The sequence below is a fragment of the Dendrobium catenatum genome, unplaced genomic scaffold, assembly GCF_001605985.2.
Source record: "Dendrobium catenatum unplaced genomic scaffold, ASM160598v2 fragScaff_scaffold_772, whole genome shotgun sequence".
In the NCBI taxonomy this organism is placed as follows: domain Eukaryota; kingdom Viridiplantae; phylum Streptophyta; class Magnoliopsida; order Asparagales; family Orchidaceae; genus Dendrobium; species Dendrobium catenatum.
The window spans coordinates 169,044-189,087 of NW_021319234.1; the positions used below are offsets into that span (position 1 = coordinate 169,044).

At 34.2% G+C, this 20,044-nt stretch overlaps 1 protein-coding gene across 1 annotated transcript in view; it reads left to right on the top strand.

The window, feature by feature from the left end:
* Positions 1-5,692: 5,692 nt before the first annotated feature.
* Positions 5,693-20,044, top strand: part of LOC110101721 (TBC1 domain family member 15) — a 34,972-nt gene continuing 20,620 nt past the window's right edge. Inside the window, exons 1-8 of the mRNA XM_020829744.2 lie at positions 5,693-5,877; positions 5,970-6,143; positions 12,812-12,887; positions 13,034-13,141; positions 13,959-14,043; positions 14,472-14,526; positions 15,900-16,262; positions 18,937-18,996. Of these exons, the coding sequence (XP_020685403.1) occupies positions 5,812-5,877; positions 5,970-6,143; positions 12,812-12,887; positions 13,034-13,141; positions 13,959-14,043; positions 14,472-14,526; positions 15,900-16,262; positions 18,937-18,996 (987 nt within the window). The 5' untranslated portion in view covers positions 5,693-5,811. The remainder of the gene's footprint in view (positions 5,878-5,969; positions 6,144-12,811; positions 12,888-13,033; positions 13,142-13,958; positions 14,044-14,471; positions 14,527-15,899; positions 16,263-18,936; positions 18,997-20,044) is intronic.

Genomic DNA, 20,044 nt, shown 5'->3' on the forward strand with positions numbered 1-20,044 from the left:
GAGTGAAGTCTTTATTATTTTGCATCAAAGTATATGTGTTTTTCTCTCCATTGTGAACAGTTTTGTTGTCGTACTGCCAAGGTCGTCCTAGCAAAATATGGCAAACTTTAAGAGGCACAATATCACAAACAACTTGATCTTTAAATGATCCCCCAATTGATAAATTGACAGTACATTGTTTAGTGATTCGAACCTCACCCCCTTCTTTGAACCAATAAATCTTATAGGATTTAGCAAGTGGTTTTGATTTGAGTTTAAGTTTGTCAACAAGTTTTTTAGAAATAAAATTTCCAGAACTTTCACTATCTATCATAAGGGTGCACATTTTTCCTTTGATGGTGCAAGTTGTTTTGAATATGTCTCTTCTTAGCCATTTATCCCCTTTGTCAATTGTTGTTGTTAGAACTTGTCGAATTACCAAAAACTTTTCACCTTCATTTCCTTTAACATCAACTTTTTCTATTTCATTGTCATTTTCAGATTCAGTTTCATTTACTTCTTCTTTCTCTAAATTTTCATCGTTTTCAATGAGATTGTTTATTGGTGGGTTATTTTTTCTACAAGTGGCTGAAAGATGACCATAAAGCCCGCACTTATAGCATGGTCCAATTAACTTAGGTTGATTAGTCGGTTTAGTACTCATTATCTCTTTTTTTTATCAGTATTTTGATTTTCAAAAGCTTTAATTTTTAGACCAGATGTTTCCCCAGAAGTTCAAGATTGAGATTTAATCCCGCCAGTTGAACGACGTTTATATGTTTCCACGATTTTATTGTGACCCCTTTCCCTTTGATATTATTTTTCCAATTTTAAAGTCATACGATAAGCCTCGTCAGTTTTGAGTTGATCTTGGAATATTGTTCGAGCATGATTAGTTGGCAATAATTTTCCTTTTATTTTCTCCTTCATTCTTTCCCAATTTTGGACTTTTTCTTTTCCCCTTCTAAGTCTATTATTTTGAAAGTTTTTTCACCAGGTTAAAGCGTGACCAGAAAGTTTTAAGCCATCAAAATGAAATTTCTTATCATCAGGTATTTCTTTCCACTCAAAAAATTGATCTATCTTTTCTACCCATTCACAAAATTGATCATATTGTAGCTTACCCTCAAAGTTAGGAACATCAATTTTAATTCCATAGTCCCAATTTCTTTGTTGCCTATGACGATTTCTAGGAGCCTCTTCTTCACTTTCAAAAGTTTGATCATTAGGATTAGTGTTAGCATTGTTAACATTCAAGTTCTCAATTGCTTCAGATATGATATTAATCTGTTGTTGCAAATTATTCAATTATTGCATAAGGTTTTGCCAATCAGGTGGATTATTAGCCATTTCAGAGAATAGAAAAGATTCGCCAAGTAAAGCCAATAAAAAAATCCAAATCCACCAAGAATGAGAACTTGCTCTGATACCAAAATTGATGTATGCAACTTGAAGCAAAACACAAAGAAAGAACACCAAAGAGAATCAAGACTAGCTCTTTAGGAATTTAAGACACCACTTGGAGAACAAAATAGGCTAAATAAACAACTAAAATTCAAAATAGAGAAGAAGCGATCATCCAACAAACCAAAGAAAAAAAAGTTAGCAAAATAAACAAACTAAAAACAAACAAACGCTATCCTCAGAACATCCTACAAGAGGACTCCTCACATGCACCGATTGTAGGAATATATATATTTCAGATAATGTTTAGATATGCAAACCAAAGGGTCCACCACTGCAAATGGGTCCAACGTTCTACCAAAATCCTCCAACAAATGCTACCAAAGCAGCCAACAAATCCACCAAAACAGCCAACAAACTTTACCAACGGAACTAGAAGAAAGATACAGGTGGAGTGGAACTTGTGTAGAGAAGAAAGAGATTATAAGCCCAGACGAAGGGTGGGAAGGAACTCGGAAGTATTCCCTATAGGAGAAAGAAGATGGAACAAAGCTCGCAAGTTATTCCAAGAAGAACCCGCAGGTTATAACAATTTTGCTCTCAATATTCACCAACCCATTTCATCTCAAATCATTTCATATATATAGGCAATAAAGGGGAACTAAACAACACAAAAAAATACTTCAATTCCACTCATAAATGGGGAGTTGAAAAGCCAACTGTTTTTGTACAGAAATTCCAAACGGCACAACAAACCACAAGGGAAAGCCATGGTTCCAGCAGCCAAACACAGGAAACCAGGAGATAATTCTCGGGTCCAGTAGGAGATCATTTCTCGGTAAAAAGGGGGGAAGCCTCAATAGTAAAGGGGGCAGAGAACCGAGGGGTCAACAGTAACCAAACAGGCAGCAGTAAAATCGTGGGAGAGAAAACCAGCAGAAAAATTGCAGCAGCCCAAGAGTCAAAAGGAAGGTGAAAGAACAAGTTTCACTCACCAAATCTAACTCCCTACTCATTTAATTTCATAAATAAACATCAGCTCATAATGAGCTACACCTTCACTTGATAATAATGAGCTGGCACCACTAGAATTTCAACAACTAAAGCTCAAATAAAAAACAGCCAAGGCCCACCCAAAACCAGCCAACTTCCCCAAGGACATGATGAACCCCAAAACCAGCAAACCCAAGGTAAGCATAATCCAAACCAATTCCTACCATGATAATAGGATTTACCACCATCATTGGATAGCATATAAATAAAATAAAAAATATAAAATATAACTAATATTGTTGAAAACAAAAATAATGCAAAAATTTAAATGCATTAAATGATCACTAAAGGGGACCTCCATAACCATGATTGGTTGTAGGAGCTTTACAATATTAAGAAGAAGTGATCAGCAATATTCAATAAAAATTATTTTAACATTGACATTCTTTCAACACACCATAGTGAGCCCACTAATAATATGTTTCATGTTATTTCAAAGCCAACAAGTTTTATAACTGATTATTTTATGAGCTTAGAGAATGTGATAATGACTTGACGTATGAATGAATATGATGGAGACTGCATGAATCAGACAGGACAATAAATTAATTGACAAAAAATAAAAAACATGTATATGAAAAATATATAATTAGTGATGACATGCCCAATACATACAATAAATAAATATAAATGATTAGTAAAGGCTGAGGCAAAGCTGATTCTTCTCAGTTAGCAAAATTGCAAAAGCATCAATATGATTGTTATATAGGTACTTGTTTATTATTAGTTCATTAGTTTTACTCTTATAAACAATGATGTTCCCAGCAATAAAAAACATATAAGCCCCGAAAAATTTTAAAAACATAATTAAAACTTACTGTCATTATATTTCTGGAGACAACTATCTATGATTACCTGTATTTTTTCACTTATCATCCTTCTTTATGAAAAATTTATTTTTGTTAGAGCTGGTGTGGGAATGACTGTTATTCCCTTATTTACCTTAATAATCACAGTTGCAACATACAGTTCTTCTATAGGCGCAAGTTTTTTAACTTTTTTTTTTTGCCCTTCTTACATTCTAAACAATGGTGTATGGGATCTTCACTAAAATATTTCTTAGATCAGTCCTTTGTTGCATCCCAATTATTATGCCAGTGCCACAAGTTGTGGTAAAGCCCCTATCCCCGTTATCTGTCTAATCTTTCAATGCTTCATGGCTAGCATCTTAATTATTTGTGACAAGATCAAATCGATAATTGGGACATTGCCATCAATGTCATCTGGGGATTTACAGATGTTGGGGCTTGGGTTTCCTCAGCAATATACAATAATATTATCACCATTAATTCATCTACAATATAATTATGCATTATCTGTTAATTGACAACTAATATTAAATGTATATCTGTTAAAATATTGTAGATGAATTAACAGATATTTTTCATACGAATTAACAGATAATGCATAATTATCTCAAACATATATACTTGAGGACATTTCCATAATAATATTTTGTTGTCTCTCTTGCCTGATAAGCTTTGTACGTAGGAATGTTCTCAAGTATAAACTTCTCAATGACATCATATTTACTTTCTAGCTGCTTATGTTCAAATACATGATATTCTAATACAATCAATCACCTTTCAAGCAGCTTAGCCATTCAACCTTCACTAACATATTATGTAGAATTTTGCATTATGATATAATCTTGGTGATGGCTTGTTTAAGGCTTTAACCATTTTGCTTCCTTTGTTTCTGCAGGTTGAGAAGGTTGCTTCTTTTTCGCGGGTGTGAAGTGTGTTTTTGTTGGTGTGGGGGGGGGGGGGGGGGGGGTTAGGGATCTAAGTGAGGTAAGAGGTGAAAAAATTAGAATGGGCGTGGGGTGGTCTGGGAGTTGAAGTTGGATGAATGTGTGAGGTGAATGCAATGTTTTCTCAGGGGAATGAGGGGGAATTCTTTAATAATGTTCTTTTCTCTCTAGTGACTTATTGGAACGTATGAAATATTTGCATAATAATATTTATCATAATGACCTTACAGAAAACTCAAGTTCTCCCTGCATCAACATGAAGTGAGAAAAAGCATGAGCACCTGTACATCTTGAAGGTCAGCAAATAATTCAGAGAACTCAACATCGTTGTACATTATCTCACTATCCCAATGAAGAAAATGAGGTATGGAGTTATTATCCACTGGTGCATGGATTGACTTATGTTATAGAAATCAAATATATATTTAATGCACAGAGGTTGTTAGATAATGAAATAAATTCCTACAATGCATAGAGGTTCTAAAATGTTTGATGCACTCACAATTACAATATGTACAAAGCCATACATATATCTCAGTGGTTTGTATGTCACAAACTTCCTAACAATCTCATTAAACTCAGCCACCAAGATATTCCTAATAGATGCTAGCCAATTGTAAGATGTAAATTGATCTACATTATGTGCTACAAAGGATCCTAGTCAGGATTCGATAGTTATGTGCTGGAAAGAATAGGTTGAACAATAAAAAAATGATAAATTTCTTCACAAGTTAGGGGAGTAGAGTTGATTTGTTGAGATTAAGCATCTTATGTTTGATATCAGTTGAAGATTTCCCAGTGATTCTCGCACTTTCCAATTTGAATGTAGTTCCACAGTTGGGCAGTTATATGATCAGAGCAACTTCATCAATAATGAATGAGAACTTACGCTCCTTGTTGACAAAACACTGCATCCAAATATCCCACATTGACAACAACATGTGTACTAGAGAAATATTCAAATGGAAGCGAGATATCAATAGAAATTGATTTATGTGCAGTTGGTTTAGTTTATACATAAAATCTTGACAAAAAGTATCAACCAAATGATTGTAGATATTTCTGAATATTAAAGTTATGCAATGAAAATTTATATTAGGAACATATCCCTACAGAATTAGGTGTAATCGTTAAGAATACTACGTTATACATAACAATACATAGTACTAAAAGTACATAAAATGAACATAATTTTACTAAAAATGTTCTATGAACTTGAGCATGTGAAAGGACGACAAATCACAGCAGTACACAACAACGATACACATCACTAACAAGTATAAAAAATGGAATAAAACATCATTAAGAATGCTCTTTTAACTTGATCATTGAATAGAAAAAAGTATACAGTGGTACACAGCAGCACACAACAGTATAAAAATATACAAAACCTATTTCACACACACATTCAATAATACACATCTACGAGAAAATATTTTAGATAAGATAAGTAAAAAAAAAAAAAAAAGATAAAGAAAAGTTATTACGTGGCATTTACAGAATAATATCTCCTTAGACGCACACGCTAAGTCCGCGGGAGGCTTCCAGTTCAAGCACAACGCCCAAGGACGCTCGACCAATCACTTTAAGCCCATTACCGTTCTTCCTCACGGCCGGCGGCAATGCCGGAATCCGACGAACAGCATGATCTCTCCGACGATTCCGACTATGCCTCTTCCCAGCAGCAGGTAAAAGTTAAAACCCATTCCGTGCTACCGAAGCCCTAGCATCATTACGATATATTTATTAGAATTTTCTCCGTTGATCTTTTTTCTCGTAGGGGTTTGGCGGCAGCGTGTACTCCAAATCGGCCGAGGCCCGTGAATTCGACGAGAATGATGCGTGCGAGACTGTGTACTCGAGGGAAAATGTCGCAATCCACCCAACGCAGAACCCGGCGGAAAGAATCAGTGGCCAGTTGCGTCTCATTAAGCAGCAATCATCCCTTTTTCTGGTACTGTAATTGATTGGCGTTTTATTAAAATTTATGCATGTCTTTATTTTTTTTACTATGGTTATTTGATGCCTTTAGTTTGAGTGAAGTTGTCTATTTTGTTCCAGCGTGGATGAATTAACAGCTATGTCTCATAACAATTAACAGAAAACATGCCAACACCAACTTAAGAAATTATATATACATAATGTTTATACACATAAAATAAAGAACAGCGAATTCATCATTCGACGAGTAGATGGAATTTAGAGTCAAATGATTAGGATGAAAAATTAGATAGATCCAAAGTTACATGTATATAAGTTATGAAAAGTAATTTGCAAAGTATAGGGTTAACACCTTATATATCACCAAACATGAATGAATGAAAAACAATGATTTACAAAGCCAACCCCAAATAATTGGGATGATGCAAATGATGATGATAATTCTTTTCTAGTTTTTGGTAGCCCATCTAAGGGGCTGTTTGGTTGTCTGAATTAGGAGGATAAAGTAAAACAATTGCATGTATTTACTAAATTCGGTTGTTTGATTTATTTTGAGCGGGACAAAAGAAAATCCTCCAAAGCATTAGGCGTGTATTACAACAGGTCTTTCTAGCGAAATAGAAACCCGCTCATATTGAGCGGGTTATAAAATCCCTCGATGAAATCCTTCGCATCGTCGTTGCTGTTCGGCTTCATTGCTTCGCAGGAGGTGTAAGATTGCACGAGTGGCTTCTTTGGCTCCTTCGTTCTTGTTCGATTTCGCTCCTTCGACGACGTTCCCTTTTCCTTTTGGATTGGAAGTTGCGACATTTTGATCAGAAGTAAGGACAGGAGCTCGCTAGCTGTGAAGGTAACTTTCTACCTTTCGGCGGGCATGGAGAATGAAATAAGCTGCGGCGAGAACGAGTATAGCGAATATTGTGAAAAGGGGAGGCATTGAGAGCTTTTGAGGCGAAAAGGAGAGGCATTGTGACGGGGCACTCTGCGATCCGGCGTGGACGACGACGGATGAGTGGAGGTTAATCTCCCGCTCACTCCTCCGCCACCGTCTATGGAGCTGGTAATGTAGGCTCCAGTGCCTCGTTTGACCCTGTGCTTCTTTGCGCCGATCCACCACCGCCCATCCATCTCTCAGCCGACCAACTTAAACACTGTTCCGAGGCCCTAGTTGCCCTCAAGAGGAAGTTCCGGATCCCGGGAAAGATTTCCCTAGAATTCGATCGCCTCCAGGTCATCCTATTATAACATACATTTTTTTGTTTCCCTGGCGTTTAGGTTTTGGGATATGGCTGTATAGGACTTCTTCCCTGTCCTCAAGCCAGACCAACTGTTTAAAGCTTTCTAGTGTGGAAATTCATGGCGTCGGCAGAGGTGGGAGCTACTCGCTTGGGAAGATTGGCGGGGCTCCGACGTCGATGTCGTGGCTTGGGGTTGATGGGTTGAGTGATGCGGGGTCGAAGAGGTCCGCTGAAGGTGAGAGAGTTTACTTTTGTTTATTCGGAGAAAGCTTTGGGTTTATTGTTTGATTTTAGTTGATATGCTGTAGGACTAGTGGTCGACTGTATTGAAGTTACATGTATGTGTTGGTTGCGTAATTATTTTTTAGTTTGGTATTTTAGGATATCAGATACTAAACTGGGGTTGATTACAGCTATTCTAGAATTTATGTTTTCATTTAGGTTAGGTGGTTTGAGTTGTTTCTTATGTCTTATTGAGGTTATGTTTATATACAACAACAACATCAAGCCTTTATCCCACTACGTGGGGTCGGCTACATGAATCCTTTTTCTCCATTGTGTCCTATTAAAAGTCAAATTCTCGTTTAAATCTAAAAAAGAAAGGTCATTCCTAATATTTTCTAACCAAGTCTTTTTAGGTCTACCCCTACCTTTCTTAACATAAGTCAAATCTAATACTCTTCATTTTCTTTAAAGCCTCTCTAACTTCAGTTTTACTAATACGCCGATAAAAACATAAATCTTTATTTTCATCTAGGGAGGTTATGTTTATATAAAACAATCAAATTATACTTAGTTTTTTTTTGGAATAGCATAAAAAGAGTATAAAATGCGTCAATAGGTATTAGGTAGTAAAGTTGAATACAAATGGAATATAAAAGATTGGTTTGGGAAAGGCAGCATGCCGGAAAGTAGGCAAGATATTCATGTAGAGGGAGAAACATTTGGAAGGATTAACGAGAATATAGACAAAAGAAGGGTTAATGGAGTTGATATCAAGTAGTTGGGATGAGGTTGAAGATGCAGATGGTACTGATCATAATTATTCAACGAGCATTTCATTCTAGATTGTTAAGTGACGAGGTGAAGTTTAGTTCAGTCGAAATATCTTATTGTTGTTAAATATGAATTATGTAGTCTCATGCTTATTGGGCGTTTTGTATCATATATAGGGCTGGGCCAAATTATATTGCTAGAAACATGCTACCTTATTATTGTTGGCTCTGTTAGATTGATTGTTTATTTGAAGGATTCATGTAGTAGTTGGTACATATCTATTTCTTTTGTATACATCATCAAAATGATTAGAGTTGTAATATTATCTCCTGATTTTTAGGGTTGAAACTTGATTGCCTAATTTTCATGCTTATTAGTGTCCATATTTGATGTTTTTGTCTCGATGGCATACTAAGGTTATCACAAGCTTTACCACACATTTCATATTATTGGTAAACTAAATTGAAGTTAAAAATGGTAATCTTAGAATGTTAAACTCTTAATTTTATTTTCTCGACCACCCTCTATAGAATTAGTTACATGCATGAGTAGTAATCATGCATCTCATGGTCTGGCTTGAGGACAGGGAAGAAAGCTTTAAACCGTTGGTCTACAATTTTCTCATGTAGATTGCAAAGCTCAACAGATTATTTACCAAAAGTTATTCTAGGTTCTTGGGTTTCAGATTTTGGACCTTTTTTATTAAGTTTATGGCCATTTCTTGAAGCCTATTGAATTTCTCCTCATTTTGTATGGCACTTTCTTCAATCCTCTTAGTTATCTATTTGATCTAAGCTAGCTAACTTTGAAAGTTTAATAAGATAAGACTAAGTTTAGCGAGTGGCGTCAACTAGCAGAAATACAACTGTTCATAGGATTGCTTACCACATGCATTCTAGCAACAGTTTTTGTAATGAAAAATATAATATCAATAAACGATGTTAACCAAGTCCAACTTACAGATGCTAACCTTATTAGGATTTAATTTTCACCACTTTTAAGTGCTTTTGATGAGGGAATCGTCAGCATTTTTTTGACACGTGTACAATCAGGAGACGCTGGAGATCGACGGCTACGATCATGAGTTTTATTTTGAGTCATTTCATGTAGTAGTTTATGTTATTTTCAGTTTTTCCGCTTTTGCCCTTATGGGTATTTGGTCGCTATTGTAGCCCAAGGGGCATTTTAGTCTTTTATTTTATTTGTCATTTGGAGGCCTGTATATGGCCCTTTTCTTATGTAATAGTTAGTTTTTGAATTCCGAGAACTTAATTCGGGTAAGCATTAATTCTATAACTAGCAAGGCTTTAACAATCTTATATTAAAATCCCCAAGCAGTTCTTGTTTCCATGCATTACGTTTCAAATCAGCTTTATTCTTCCTCCACATTGAATGGAGTGACTAGTTGCAATCTCCTTCAGCCTGGCTCTGTTTGGTGACCTGAGGTAAGCTCCAAGTAGAGTTTGGACTTTGGCTTCTTTTGGTACAAATATTTGCATTTGGCTGTTTTCCAAGAAGCTTCCCTAATTACTATTATGAGCACTCATTTCTAGTAAAAAGTAATGTATAGCCTTTAAGCTGAAGATTGTAACATAGTTTTATCTGTATCTATATCAACTTATTGCTTGGTAATTATAAATAAATTGATGTTGAAACAACATATCTTACATGAGATCTTTTTGCTTTGATCTTTTTTTGAGTTCCGTGTGTATTTTCATTAGGATACCATCCTTACAGAATGAAATTTTCAGTTGTAATTTTACATATCATAGTTTGTTGACTAACCTTGCAGCTACAAAAATTTAATGTGCATATTTTTCCTACATAGAAATATTCAGTTGCCATCTTTTATTATTTATTAAAGTTTATTGCTCATTTCCTATCAAACTTTTTCTGTTTATGTCATGTTGCTTCTTAGCTATACTTAAACAAATTTTTTAAATACCCAACAATTGGTATCAGCTGTCAGTAGAAGCTAGATCACTACAATCAATGTGACCATGGAGTTCTTTATCCATGACAAGTTGAAAATGAAAGTCTCAGACTGGAATTTTTATTTGTGGCGTTTGTTGAAAATATCTAAGTTGATTACCATGATGTATAAAAAGAAATCACCATTGTATCGAGAAAAGAGAATAATTGGATTGGTAAGTTGATATGTTGTGAAATTCTACCCCTATTGGGATAGAGTTGTGTCCTCGAGTTTTTAGGAGATGAATGTTGAAGGAAGTTGAAAGGCACTCAAGAAAGGGACGTTGAGTCCTTATTGAGGATGAGAGTCAAATGTTGGAAGATGAGGAGACGAGCAAGAGGGAGATTGTCGCACATGAGAGTTATGTTCTCTCGAGTTTTGAGGAGAACGCTGAAGGATGATGAGAAGGTGCTCGTGAAGGGGAGATCATTGTCAAGGACGAGAATTGAATGCTGGAAGATTACTAGTTGTGCCTGGGAGGGAGATCTTGTAAATAGCCAAAAATGAGGGATGCTTGTTGGAGGATGACAAGAAAGCAATGCATGAAAGGGAGATCTCTTCATTGTGGAGGACGAGATCTGCCTGAAGAGAGATCAGGAACTACTATGTCACTTGTTGTAATGGATTTCATATTCGATGAATTTAGTTAATAAAAATAAATTATAGTGTATTAATAGTTACCAATTTCTGAAAAAATGTATGGACTTTGTTGTGTATTTTAATTGATTGTTAAACGAAAACAATTAATTTATTTTGGCTAAATTAAAGAAATAATCAGGCTGAAAATTTAATTTTTTGCAAAATTTTTTGTTAAAACATTACTTGAAACATAAAAAATTTAAATTTTCAAAGAATTTTAGATTAAAAATTCTCTCTAACACATACATTTTCATCTATTGCAACACACTGTTAAATTAATACACAACATAATTTTATATATTATAATCTAAAAAAATTTATAATAAGATCGTGCAATAAATAAATACACTGATTAATATTTTATAACACCAAATAATACTAATTATTATAAATACACTGTTTTTATAAATACATTAGTTTTAATGCTAGAATAAATTATTATAAAAAAATCACTTTTACTTTACTCTGTATCTACCAAACCAAACAAGGGAAACAATTCTCCTGCGTTTATTTTGTAGACAACCAAACAAGAGCAAAGTATTCAGAATGCACTATATTTACTTTACACTACATTTATTTTACACTGCATTTCTTTTTCAAGCAACCAAACAGTTGCTAAGAGTATCTAATGCGCTTTTCACATATTCTCTACTACTGGTTATGCTGTTTTAGATACATGGCAAAATGAAATTGTAATTGTTCTTTGATTCAATATAAAAATACAAGCCCAACAAAGTATAGTTTCTTAAAGATCATGTACTCTGATATTGTACCTATACCTTGCATTTTAAGCTTCGTAATTTAGGTCATGGACCTGATGTTTGTTAATTTGGCCTACATTCATAAGAGAATAGAGATAGAATTTGATCCACTGAATAAGAAATCACAAATGCTGTACAATGGCAAGTACACTCACCAATCATTCTCAAAATTCGATTACACCCAACTTTCAACTAGAAGCCTAAAAACCTTAAGCTCAAATTTATCTCACATTAAGACACTGGCCTTCATCATGATATCTACTAGAACTTTAAGAGGTGCCTCTCTTCCTCATTGAAATCCTCCAACTACCAGGCATCCCAAGTAGATCAGAAAATTGCGAGATCTTATTGATTTCTTCAAGCCACCTATAGATTTGTTTATATACTCAAAATAAACTTTATTTTCTATGGTTGCACGTTGGTTTAGAAACCCAAGATATATAGATGCTCAACCATGCATGTTACATGAGAACCGGCTTAGGCATCAACATGCAAATTAAGAAGCCCTTGTTTCTATCTCATGTAGCTCCAGTTGTGTTCCCAATTCCAATTTCATGCCAAAATAATTCAATTGCAAGATTCATGATAGGCTTAACCCCATCTAACCCGGTTTAATGAGTTGGCATTCTTATTGGTGGCAAAAATTAATTGGAAGTCTGAAGGTGACAATGGGAGCAAAGGATAGTGGAATTTCCACTTATAAAATTGAGAAAAAAATTTGCAAAGAAACACCCATCCATTAGGGCTGAACTTTAACTTGAGCTTGAGTTGAAATCTACATTTTTTCTTTTTCTTCTTGTTAGCAATGTATAGTGGCCCGATCAAGCAAAAACAAAAATATATTGTGGCCTATGAAAAGAAGATTTCATGTACTGTTATGGAACATGGCTTCTTTGACTAGAATGAATGACTCTGCTTTAATGATGTCTTGCATGCTTGTTTTTTATATGTACGGAATATGTTTATCTTTTATAAATTCTGTGCTCTTTGGTCTTCAGTGTTTGTTATTTGCAGATTAATGTGCCTACTTTATTGTAGCTCTTTGATCCTGAATTTTGTGCTTGTATATTCCCAGCGGTGGGTACCTTACATTGATATTCCTTATAAAGAAGACTCTACAGGGGAGTTATCAAATTCAATATTAACAAAAGGTTGCGCCTTCTCCTAGTGACAAAAGTTCCAACATAAACATTTTCTTTTTTGTTTTATCCATGTGTAATTCTGTAAATTTGACTATATTTTAGTTACGTCCTGCAAAGATCTTTTTTGACAATTAATTTTACATATTGCTATGCAGATAGGCAATTGTACGCCATTAAATATTTACCATTTAGTGATGTGCATTCTGTTCATAGACACACGCCTCCTCTTGGTTGGCAATACCTAATTATTGTCCTATCATCAGGTATGTTCAACTATATTACTAGTAAGTATTTTTCTTTCACTTTTTTCTTGCTAGACTCACTGATTTTTTGTAGCTCTTTGAGATACAGAGACAAATGCATCAGTTATTATGATTTATGAAGTCTTCACATTTTGTTATATGGAGATTTTCACAGCTTTGAGAAAGTTGAAACTATACATTGAGTCCTCATTGATGAACCAACATGGGACTTGGTTTAGACTTTCAAGCCCCTTTAAGCTTTATATATCAATGTGCATGAATGCTTAAAATTGGAAATCTTGGGACTTTAGAAAGATTTCCCGCCTATATTTTGCTTAAAAAGCATTTACTAAAATTGATTTTGGGAACTTTGAGTGATTTTTTTTTTGTTTCTGTGTGGGATGCAGTTCGTCTATCAATAAAAATAAGGAAGTTTTGGTGCAATTTTCAAATGACTTAACTTGTATGTATTCTAGCAAGTCCCGTTAATTCGTGCAAGTTTTGCCAATTCACTTGTCATAATTACCTTGTACTAGTAAATCATTGCAGTGGAGGTAATTTTCTTCTTAAACAAAGTTTTTGCCTTGAACTTCTTTAGTTGCGTTATTGGATTGGCTAGAGCTGGCTTTGGTTTGCTAGATTCTGGCACCATTTTTGGTGATTTATGAGATTTAATTATCTGATTTTTGAAATTGTCTATTAACCCTTGTTTATTTTTATCATGATAACATCTCATACACATAACTGGATCCTTTTACGTCAATCCCATTGTCTTTGATTTGTTTGAATAGAAAACACAAAATTGAATATGGATCTCATATTTGAAATTTTTTTGTAGGACTTGCATATCCCCCACTTTATTTCTACAGTGGGGGTGTCCGGGAATTTCTCGTAAACCTTAAGCAACATGTGGCTATTGTGAGGTTGGTCCTTTTTGATTATTCTTTTAACATCAATCGAGTCATTGTTTTCAGGTTGCTTTAACTTGAGAAAAGCATTTTTCATAAACTATTTATGGTCAGTTTTAGAATCCTCATTCTCATTTGCACGTGGAGTTAAGTCTATTTTATGTAAAAATTTCTCCACGACTTTGAACCACTTTATCTTTTACTCTTTCTTCTTTCTAATATGTGTTTATCACTTTATCCATTTTATCTTATTAGTTCATTTTTTAAGCTTCCATTGTGTATGAGAAGCTTTCTCCAAGATTCATCTTTGAAACTATAATTTTACTAAAGTGGATGCGGCACTCAAAATCTTTTATTAAATTGAGGTTGCAAAACTAGAATGTGTTTTTATTCCTCTTGTACTACTAATATTTGTTCTTATCAGATGTAACTATATTTTGCAGGTCTGCAGATAATACAAATATCTTTCTTGTGAATGATTTCCGCGATCCTCTTCAGGTGCTCTTTCAATAGATTTTATTGGTTACTGTGCATTTCTTTGCCGGTTTAAGAAAATTATCACTTGATTGAATGTTTTTTTTTTGACATATTAAATAGTACGAATATCATATTTATTATGCAGAAGTGTTAATCAATCTACGCATAGGTTTTATCTTCTTTGTTCTTGTGAGAACCAATACTTGCACTAAAAGAAGCCAAGTTAGGTTATCTCATGCAGGACTGCACAACTTGGAAGGATCTGAGCGGCTTTTCCTCCTTGTAATTAACACATCTTACATTTTTATTGGAAGATTTTCAAGATAGCCTTTTGGCAGTGTCTCCAAGAATTATAAATTTTGATGCTTAGTCATTTGAGTCTTTAGCAAAGGGCTGCAGATCTTTATTTTAACTTAGGCTCATTCTTGGCTTTGTCCCTTTTGCTTTGCATAACTTAATTGTTGTCAGGCAAATTTTTGAGGATGTATGACAAGTTTCTATGTACCATAATTTTTCTTCACAAGTCTGATATATATTTCTGTTTATGCATTGAGAAGTTGTGGAGCTACTGAAAATTTTCTCAACTTTAATGCATTTTATGAGTGCATAATTTATGACCGTTGTCATTTATATTCACTCTCCCGTAAACATGGTCGGCCATTGTGGATATTTAGTTATTTACTAATATAAATGCATAAAAGTATAACTGAACAGTTGCCGCATCCTCGGTTGTGTGCTTTTTTATCGTTTTCTTACTGATCTGTTAGTCTGTTAATTGTTTTTCGTTATTTTTTTATTGTTGGGATTGTGTTGTTGCATTACTCTTTTTGTTCCACGTCAAAATTGGATTACTGCTATTCCATGTATTAATATAAATAATATATGTTATAGTTTAGACAAATCTCACCACATGTGATAGGATTGAGTATTAGAAACATAAAGGAATTTTAAATTCATAGATTAAGATTTAAGGTTTCTATGTTGCCAAATAATATCATAATAAAGGAGTAGTTACTACTTGTAAATGATCATTAGTCACCCATTTTATCTTTGAAGATTCACATAGCAGGAAAATTTGATGGTGAGGAGGTCTCTGGTTTCATTTGTTTTATCATCTTAAGTTTGCAATATATTGCCTAGTCCGATGCATTTTCTATATATATTGGTTAATGCTCATTGTCTAGGAATAAAATCTTCAACACCTTTCTTTCATCTTCTTTCTCCCCTATGAACCCTGCTTCAGTGAAATAAAAAGTAGAGAATGTTCTTATTGGAGGAAGCTTACATTTGTTTGATATCTGCATGACTTCTGACCTTGGATAATACCATGTAAAATGTTTGACTATCATGACATCTCAAATTTAAATCCCTTTTGATTATCTGTCATCACGCAGAGAAGCTTGTCCTCTCTTGAGTTGCCCAGGGCTATTGCTGTTTCTAAAGCCAGTCCCGCACATAATGCAACGGCTAGATATTCAGCTGAAGGTTCTTCCTATGTTGAAAGTTCTAGTGCCTCAGAATACAGTGGGAGGCACATGCCAAAGAATCATGATCCTGCTCGTGACATTTCACTTCAAGTCTTGGAGAAATTTTCTCTTATTACGAAGTTTGCTCGAGAAACCACCTCACAGATCTTTCAGGAAAGCCAAAATAAGGGTTTCGTCGCTTATGAGAAACAGCATGAAAATAAATCTTCAGCTCTGTCTGAAACTATGAATTCAGATAAACTACTTGTGTCTTCAGAACCTTTGGAGGAGGTAGCCTTTTGCACTGCTTATGCAATATATCATGAATTTTGCTGTGCTATGTTTTTATTTAGACTGAATAGTAATCTTACTATTTGAACCATTCTTTTGCCATCTAAAGTCTATACTCTTATGACTGCTATCTGGTATCTCTTAAAGATTGATTGTCTTATGTTAATCCCATGCGATGTAGCTTATCTTGTAGAGTTCTGATGATTTTATTATATAGATCTATTTAAAATAGGCTTCCGAAACTCTTCTCAGGATCATGCAGTAGCAGGAGCTCCATGTGCAATTTTTTTTCCTTTTCATAGGTTCACTTTGAAGATTAAAGAGTGGCTTCAATATTTTTTACATGGCCAAATTTGATTTCCTGTTGTTGCACATATGCGGGGATTCATCTTTCTTATAATTTCGCTAGTTTTCTTTGCCTTGAACTACTCATGTTAGCTGGATGATGTATGATCACTATTTTACTGCTTGTCAAAATATTTCATGAATAGTTTATTTTAAGTGATAGTTATTTTTTTTAAAATTGTTCTTTAATAACAAGATAATGATGATTGCACGAAGGGAAAATTACCAAGGATTGTCTGAGTACAAAGAAAAGTGCAAAAATAAAAATACACGAAAGCATAAAGCCGAAGCAATAAACATCCACTAGTATAAAAAAATAACAAAACATAAATATAACTCATTTGAACTGCCTTGCTTGAATCCTATTAAAACATGAGAGTGATGATTTTTTTTATTTGATTACAGTCCCATTTGATAAATATGATTTGTAATCTCATATCCATTAGAATGTATTGACTCGTAATGCTTTGATTAGAGTCCTCAGGATGCATAACGTCATGGTCAACTATGTCTTCATTAAGAGGAGGGAGTGGGGGAACTTTCAAAACTGGCGAAATAAATTCCAAAGACTTGCAAGAGGAAGATGCGGAGACTATTTCAGTAGGGCTGAAAATGGTTGAAATAACAATCTCAATATCTCAAGGAAAGTTGATAGGTTTCGAAGTTTGATTGCATATTTGAACTATTGATGGAGGAGCATCAACTAATGTGGGATTATGAGGGGTATGAGCATTTAAATTTCTCTATCGTACTTGAATGTTTGATTTCCTTGGTTCCATATGGACCTTACACAATAATAGAAATTAGGCTTAAAAATTTTATGAAAAGAATGAAATGGGGGAATGCCTTTAAGGGCTACCTTTTGCCAAACTCCAAAAAACTTTGAGCCAATCCACAAATCCTTTTCAAAGGCAAAGTAAAGACAATTTCAACAAAAAATTTTGCCGCATGTGGTAGTGAAAGAGGAGCAGTAGTTGTATCAATTGCAAAAGTTTACCAAGGAGTATAAATTGGATTGATTGTAGAAATGTAATTAAACCGGGAAGTCATTGACATACAAGGTATGCTTAGGAAGAGTATAATGTAAGTTGCATAGGAGGAAAGTCTTATAACAGTTTGATGAGGATTAATAATCCTATCAGAGTTGTCAATAAGCTAGTGTTGTTATAACAATAATTTGCAATTGACTTCCACGTTTGAGTGATTCAAAGAAAATTTGCCAACAATAGATAAAGAAAGTCGTCTAGCATACTTATAGATATCTTTTTCTTCTTAAAAAAAAATTGATTGCAGCCTTGGCTTAATATGATGGTGATTTAGTGGAGCTAAGCCTTGCTGTAAATGAAAAGGAAAATGTACAGATGTAGAGGGATGCAATCCCGTGACCAAAGAACCACCCACAACTTTTGCAAAAGATTGAAAATTGTGAGCCACTGGAGGAACATTATATGATAAAATGAGATTTACTTTAATTTCTACTTCAGTCAATCATGGATGATCTGTGTAGGGGTATGATGTAAAAAACGCTTTACTACTTTGGGATGTTAAAGAAAAAAGTTTATATGGATCAAGTACCTGGATTTTGATAGTTTTTTCATAAAGAACAGATTGTACAAATTACGTTTTGTATAACTTTAAACAATCTCCGAGAGCATGATTTTGTTTGTTCACAAAAGCTATGAATGATGGATATAAACAAAACCAAGGAGATCATGCCCTCTTCATAAAACGTGATGATAATAGAATTTGACGATATAATTGTCACATGTGATGATAATAGAGAAAATTAGTCTATTAAAAAAAAACTTTATAAAGAATTTGAGTTTAAAGAGTTGGTAAGGTCAAATAATTCTTAGGAATAGAGAGCAGAATAAAGCATATTTCTCTTAACAAATATATGCCTTGGATCTACTGAAAAAAACAAAAGTGGCTAATAAAAAATCTTGTGAAACTTCAACTGAACAAGGTAAAAAATTAGATATAGTTGAAGAAGGAAAAGTAGGAATGAGATAATATTAAAGATTAGTTGTAAAAAATGATCTATCTATCTCACTTCAATTTGGGCGAGCTATGTTAAATATTTGATATATTTGGAGAAATGCCCAGACAACATTCCATGGAGTTCCAAAGTTGGCTTTGTACCAGGTAAATCTGATGATATATGGACTAAAATGGTCAGTTTTGGTCATTATTTGGACTAATGATGTGATGGCCATCTCATTTGTTCCTTAGACATCAGCTTGGCTTTTTTTTTTAATGTAAAAATTGCCTTTTAATATTGTGATTGTTGCGTACTAAATTAATAGAATTTTAACATGTTCCTTGACAGTTTGACAACTCTCAGCTAGCTATGGGAGAACCCCGTCAGGATCCTTTAGACGCTGAAGAGGTTCGTATTTTTGTTCTTATTAATCTTTTATTGGTAGAATCTTTTTGACATTTAAAATAATGTCAGTGGGCATTAGGGTGCCATGGTTTGGAGCTGATTGATTTATATGCAAGTTTGTATGACTTATGTCATGCGGACAGGTGGTCATGTTTCTGCAAATGACCCATATTCTTGGATGGTCATTATTTATCTTAAAATAGCGCATGCATTTTTTTACATAGTCCATATTTAATTTACTTTTCATTTTTGAAATTTGCATTTTTTAGGTGGCAAATCTTCGATGCTTTATCTGATTTAATTTTTTACTTATGCATAGCTGTTTCTTTCAGTTGGTTTTATTTAATGAAACTATGAAATTGTCAGCCTGGATAGGGCATATGTGGCCTGTGAGGATCCTAAAAAGTTTATGTTTCAATTTTCAAGAGGGTTGGTGTATGCAGCCTTGTCCCTACATGGTTAATAGGTTGTTTTTGTTATTTGAAGTTTGAACCGTAATTGCAAGTTTTAATATAGAATAATCATTGCTTTAGGCAACCCTTCAAAGTTTATGTTGTCAAATTTCAAGTCTTCAACTTGATTTAAAAGCAGCTTTACACGTCAAATATTTTTTTATCCCCAAATGTGTATTATAATTTTCTCCTTTATGATCATTATCTCAACAACACACCCTACCATATCTGTAACCCCCATCCATGTAAGTGTGGTCTATTGATGTGAGATTTGCACCTGACAGTTAAAATTGATTCAACTAATGGAGTTACTTCAGAGGATAGAGATCACGGAGAAGGAGAAATTATGACAGAGGATGAGAGGAAATTAAGAATGAACAGTAATTCTGATAGTGAAGAAGGTGGATCCTCTTCGCATCAACACTTGGTGTTTCTTGAATCCTAGTTTTCTCTGTTACGAACTTTGCTTTATGCAGGCTAGGGCCTATAGGAAGCTAAAAAATATATAATATGTGGTTACATGAGGTATTTATGGAATAAGATATGATTTTTTGCTTCTGCCAAGGTCTAAAATTTTCCATGTAACAAACTTTGCAACG